The sequence below is a fragment of the Rattus rattus genome, chromosome 8 (genome assembly GCF_011064425.1).
Source record: "Rattus rattus isolate New Zealand chromosome 8, Rrattus_CSIRO_v1, whole genome shotgun sequence".
Lineage (NCBI taxonomy): Eukaryota > Metazoa > Chordata > Mammalia > Rodentia > Muridae > Rattus > Rattus rattus.
The window spans coordinates 17,622,579-17,628,578 of record NC_046161.1 but is presented as its reverse complement, the minus strand read 5'-3'; the positions used below and the strand labels follow the sequence as shown (position 1 = coordinate 17,628,578).

At 50.2% G+C, this 6,000-nt stretch overlaps 1 protein-coding gene across 2 annotated transcripts in view; it reads right to left on the bottom strand.

Moving 5' to 3' along the window:
• Positions 1 to 2,043: 2,043 nt before the first annotated feature.
• Slc44a2 (solute carrier family 44 member 2) overlaps positions 2,044 to 6,000 on the bottom strand; it is a 35,155-nt gene continuing 31,198 nt past the window's right edge. Inside the window, exons 21-23 of one of the 2 annotated variants that reach the window (XM_032909619.1) lie at positions 4,608 to 4,692; positions 3,988 to 4,159; positions 2,044 to 3,390 (exon numbers count right to left, since the gene is read on the bottom strand). In XM_032909619.1, the coding sequence (XP_032765510.1) occupies positions 4,035 to 4,159; positions 4,608 to 4,692 (210 nt within the window). In that variant the 3' untranslated portion in view covers positions 2,044 to 3,390; positions 3,988 to 4,034. The remainder of the gene's footprint in view (positions 3,391 to 3,987; positions 4,160 to 4,607; positions 4,693 to 6,000) is intronic. The other variant, XM_032909620.1, reaches the window with a different exon arrangement.

The window sequence follows — 6,000 nt, the reverse complement described above, 5'->3', positions numbered from 1 at the left end:
TAAAAAGGAGAGGGACAAAGACAGATGGGGTTATGGGGAGTTTGATAGATTTGAGATTTTTTTCCAGGAACAATAGTTGGCAAGATGCAGTAACAAAAGTAGGCAACAGGTGGCAGCAGTAAGCCTTCAGTCTGACAACCAGACTGACCCAAAGAGCCACTCAGAAGCAAAGGGAGCTTAGCCGCTGAAGGCATTTGCCACAAACCTGAGAACCCGAGTTCCATTCCTGGGACAGACAGACAGACAGACAGACAGACAGACAGACACACACACACACACACACACACACTAAATATAAGTGGCTAGAAAGAGAGTTTATTGGTTAAGAGCACTGGCTGACTGGCTGTTCTTCCTGGGACAGACAGACAGACAGACAGACAGACAGACACACACACACACACACACACACACACTAAATTTAAGTGGCTAGAAAGAGAGTTTATTGGTTAAGAGCACTGGCTGACTGGCTGTTCTTCCAAAGGACCTTGGTTTAATTCCGAGCACCTACATGGTGACTCACAATCATCTATAAGTCCAGTGCCAGGAGTCTTCTGCCTCTGCAAGCAACAAGTATGTACTTGGTATACAAACATTATCACTCTATAGATTAGGCTGGCCTTGAACTCACAGAGATCTGCCTGCCTCTGCCTCTGGAGTGCTGGGATAAAAGGCCTTTGCCACCATATCCATCTTAGACTTTTTTTTTAATTAAAAATATTTTAGGGGTTGGGGATTTGGCTCAGTGGTAGAGCACCTGCCTAGCATGTGCAAGGCCCTGGGTTCGGTCCCCAGCTCCGGAAAAAAAAGAAAAAAAAAATACTTATTATTGAGCCAAGCAGTGGTGGTGCACTCCATTAATCCTAGAATTCAGGAGGTAGAGGTAGGCTAATCTCTGAGTTCAAGGTCAGCCTGGTCTACAGTGATATTTCCAGGACACCCAGGGCTACACACAGAAACCTGTCTTGAAAAAAAAACTAAAATAAAAGTATTTGTGTTTGTGTCTGTGTTTGCATGTGGGTATCCAAGAAGACCAGTATGTCAGGTCCCCTGGAGCTGAAGTTATAGGAGGTTGTATTTGGCTGACGAAGAAGCTGGGAACCAATCTTGTCCTCTGTAAGAGCAGAATACACACAAAACCCTTGAGCCTTCTCTCCAGCCCCTGTACTATTTCTTCTTCTTCTTCATCATCATCTGCTATTTTGAATGTGTAGGTGCCATTCAGGTGCTGGGCATAGAACCAGGTCCTCTGGAAGCAGCAGCCAGTCCTCTTAATAGCTGAACCATCTCACTTCAGTTTGCAGCTTTAAAAACGAGCAAAGGGGTTGGGGATTTAGCTCAGTGGTAGAGCACTTGCCTAGTAAGCGCAAGGCCCTGGGTTCAGTTCTCAGCTCCGAAAAAAAAAATAAAAATAGGCAAAAACAACAACAGAAAAAGAAACAACTTTTTGTGTGTGTTAGGGTGTGTGGAGCTCACAATTGTCTATAATTCCAGAGGACCCTAAGCCCCCCTTCTGGTCTCTGAGACCAAGGAGGCACAGGCATAGGGCACAGATATACATGCAGACAAAATGCCCAAAAACATAAAAACAATTTAAACAGTAAATGTATCCTGATCTTGCGAAGGAACCAGTCGATTTCCAGCCTTGACAAGGGGCCTCATGACCTCTAGTCCAACCCCAGGGGCTCCAATGCCTGCTCCTGTCTCTATGGAAAACTGCATCCACATGGCATACACTCACCCAGAAACAGAGGCTACAAGATAGACTAAAGGAATGTGCACTTCCCTCCACTGTGACGCTCGGTGCAGGTGCAGGGTCTGCCCGTGTCCAGGGCAGATACTGAGGGGAGGAGAGGAGAAGCAAGCGGCTGTTCCTGGACCCTAGGAATGAGTGGAAGCTTTTTTTCACTAGGGTCCTACAGGAGCCAACAGAAGCTGCAGGGCACGCTTTGGCAGTAAGCTCCAGGCTGCTTTCTATGCCTCCTTCCCTCTGAGATACCCTCCCTCCCACAGCATCCCACATCCCTATTAACCACACCAGGTCAGTATCTGTACAAGAGGCACTTTATTAACTGGCTGGAATGCAATTACATAAGCACAGGGCGGGGCATACAAGAGAAGGGTGGGGCGCGATGGCACACAGGCAGGCATAGGAAAGCCTGGGCCTCCAGGCTGGGAGCCTCTGGTTTCCAACATCCTGGTATCCCACGGATAGCCAAAGTGGGGTGAGGGGAGGGTCTTAGCATATGATAGGTAAAGTGAGGAACCAGTCTACTGGCCCCCAAGATTAAGAAGTTTGGCAAACAGAGTCTCTAGTTTCAAGTGAAAGAAACCAGATAGGCCTAGTTAACTTGGAATACACAACACACCCACACCTCATCCCCTGAAACCATCCCTTGGGTGAACTTAAGTTTCTTTCCTCTCACAAAGAGGGCAGTGTGCATTACTGGAAGAGAGAGGGGTGGGGAGGCAGGCCCTATTTTCACTCATTTTCCAACCTCAAGTTTTCCGTTTGGAAGCCATCAGTCAAAGGTACTCTGTAGGATCTAAGTACAGAGGCCTGTTTTCCAAAGCCACTCCCAACACCCACCACTGCTCTTGGTCCTTGCACAGGGCCCTCCTCCCGGATGGATGTTTATCTGGAAAACTCCTCCAGTTCTGGGTACACACTCCTTCCTGTGACCCCAGCTACCCCAGGCTGGAGGTGGGGTTACATGTGAAGGCACTCTTGGTGACTCCATTCAGCTATGGAGCCTGGTGGAAGAGAAGCAGGTGGACCTCTTACCGTCTGTCTAGGCTGCAAAGGACTAAGAGTGAGACGTGTATTTGTTGGCCCTTAGGCGACATCAGCCAGTCGTGGAGATCCAGTTTTATTCTGGCTAGGAAGCTTGGAGCTAGTGTTCATTGAGCTCGTTCTCATCCAGTCTTCCCCTCTTGGCCAGAAGGGTTACCGAAATACAAAGAAGTCGGCTGCACACATCCTCGGGCCATCTCCCATCCCCAACTTCAAGTCGCTTCGCCATATTGGCACTGTCTGAGCCAGCAAGGATTGGAGAGACCCATTCTGTTCCATTTCCCAGGGCTGCACCAAAAACTCCCAAGTGCCCTTTGGCATAGGACAGAGATGCCCCAATTCCTCTGGGTCCCTGGAAATGGGGACTCGGGGAGGGTGGCAGAGAGGCAGTGATGTGACGTTACACAAGTCTGATGAGCTGGGGACTGGGACCCAGCTGCACAGCAAGCACCGGATCACAGCGTCCTGAGAGGGCTGGGCTGGGCGGCATCTTTAGGATTCTGCTACTTTCTTGTTGGTTTTATTCAAGAGTTTCTTGAGAGTGGAAGACATGAAGTAAGGCCTCTCAGCTGAACCGTCGTTTCTCTCCAGATCCTCCACTGTGGACAGAGCCCCAAAGCAAGTGATGTGAGAGGGAGTTGACAGGAAGGCGTGGGGGTTGGGGACGGGAACAGGGGAACAGAGGGCCGTAGAGAAGCCTCAGGGTTAGAAAGCAACACACAGGAGCACAGGGCGTGGCAGCAAAGGTCTGTTACCCAAGGTATTAAAGAAGCCGAAACAGAACAAGGCCAACCTCAAGGCCTGCTTTCACTACCTTAAGGTCAAGGCCAGCCTGGGCAACCGAGTGAGACATTGTCTCAAACTACAAAGTTAACAAGGCCAGGGCTTAGTTTAGTGGCAGAACACTTGCCTAGCATCCCCCAGCGAGGGGCTGGGGACAGCTACGGCCTAACATTACCCAGAGAGGGGCTGAGGGCGTGGCTCAGTGGCTGAGCCCCTGCCTAGACCCCCCACCCTCCAAGAGACTGGGGGCGTGGCTCAGGGGCTGAGTCTCCGACCAAATGCCCCAGTGAGAGGATGGATGGGCTTTCAGCTCCGGGATAGGATGACTGCCTAGTTTTGGAAAAGAAAGGGATGAGGAAGGACTACAGGAGCCCCACGTTCCCAGTCAAAGAAGCACCATCACATGCACAAACCCGGTCTCCAGAGGCCCACTGGCCAGCTTGCCAGTCTCCCTCACTCTCTACTCCTCCTCAACTTCCTCCTGCTTGCCCGCCTGCGAACTCCCCTTCAATAGGATGTCTTTCAGCTCGGGCGACATGAAGTAGGGTCGCTCCTGAGAGCCGTCATTCCTCTCAAGGTCCTCACCTGGGCCCCCCAGGAACCAGCAGGGGTGGAAAATAGGGTGGTCAGGAAAGAAGGGGGTTGGAAAAGGGAGGCAGAGGAAAAAACGGAAAAGAAGCCAGCAGGCATGGGGGGAAGAAGGGGAGGGGGAAGAAAAAGACACGTGGAGACCAGAGTTAGTGGCAGCCATGAACCCTGCACTAGTCCCCAACAAAGCCAGAAATTTCAAAGCCACAGACCCAGGGGACAGAATATTCCAGCTACATCTCTGGGACAGGCGGGTGAGGAACAGTTAGCTTGAAGGGTGGTGAGGAAGCCAGGAAGGCATGCATGGGCCTAGAAGGAACACCTCTGGCCCCGGGGACTCTGGGGTGAGGGTGGCTTTGTGCTTTCATTAGAGGGAGGCATTTCCTGTCCTCTGGGGAGAAGGAAGTCAGGGCCCCTGGTGTGCTGAGATAAAGGGGTCACTCACAGAAACAGAGGAACAGCGTGTCCACGCACATGCCATAGACGCTGAAGAAGCCGTGCGCGATCAAGTAGGAGCCAATGATCACTGTCTATTCAAGAGAAAACATCGTTTTTCCAGCTGGCCCCATCACTGTCCTCCCTGGGCTGAGAAACCTCTTACTCTCATGAGCCAAGAGACAGACTGTATTTACAGAATTCATGGCAATCCTCCTGCCTCATCTTTGAAACATCTGTTTATCTTTTACAAAACATGTGTGCGAGTGTCTTGCTGGCATGTTTACATGTGTAGCCTGATCACCTAGAGCATCAGAGGTTGCCAGATCCCCTGGGGCTGGAGGTGAGGACTGAACCCAGGCCCTCTGCAAGAGTAACTAACTGTCCTCTTCACTGCTGAGCCGTCTTTCCAGCCCCTCAGCTTCAGGTGTGGGTCATGCCTTTCACCCCAGCACTTGGAAGACAGAGGCAGGGGGATCTCTATGAGCTCAGGACCAGCAGCGTGGTGTACACAGAGTTGCAAGCCAGCCAGGACTACATAATGAGACCCGGTCTCAAAATAAATCATTTATTTATTCGTCATGCCAATGTGGCTATGATGAGTAAATCACTTCCTGTTTTCCCTCATGTTTAGTTTTTTTTTTGTTTTGTTTTTTTTTCCGGAGCTGGGGACCGAACCCAAGCGCTCTACCACTGAGCTAAATCCCCAACCTCATGTTTAGTTTTGATTCTAGGTACGGGCACAGGCACCTAAGAGCAATTGCTCAGGGAGGCCAGAAGAGGACATCAGATCACCTGGAGCTGGAGTTACATAGTCTAGTGCAGTCGCTGGGAATTGAACATGAGTCCTTAGCGAGAGCAACACTGCCCTCCTGCTGCACGGCTGCTGCTCCTGCAAAGGCCCTGGGGTCAATTCTCAGACCCGCATGGCAGCTCACAGTCATCTGTAACCTCACATCCCAGGTCCAGGGAATATGATGCCTTCTTTTGGCCACCATGGGCATTGTGCATGCATGTGATAAACAGACACACATGCAGGCAAAATACCAAAACACATAAAAGTCAGTAAATCGTAAAAAGGGCTGGAGAGATGGCTCAGTGGTCAAGAGCACTGGCTGCTCTTTCAGAGGTCCTGAGTTCAATTCCCAGCAACCACATGGTGACTCACAACCATCTGTCATGGGTTCTGATGCTCTCTTTGGTGTGTCTGAAGACAGCAACAGTGTACTCACATATATAAAGTAAATAAATCTTTTAAAAAACTAAACAATAAAAAAAATCATAAAAAACACTAAAGGCTGGGTTGGGGATTTAGCTCAGTGGTAAAGCGCTTGCCTAGCAAGCGCAAAGCCCTGGGTTCAGTCCCCAGCTCCAAAAAAAACCCAAAAAAACACTAAAGGCGG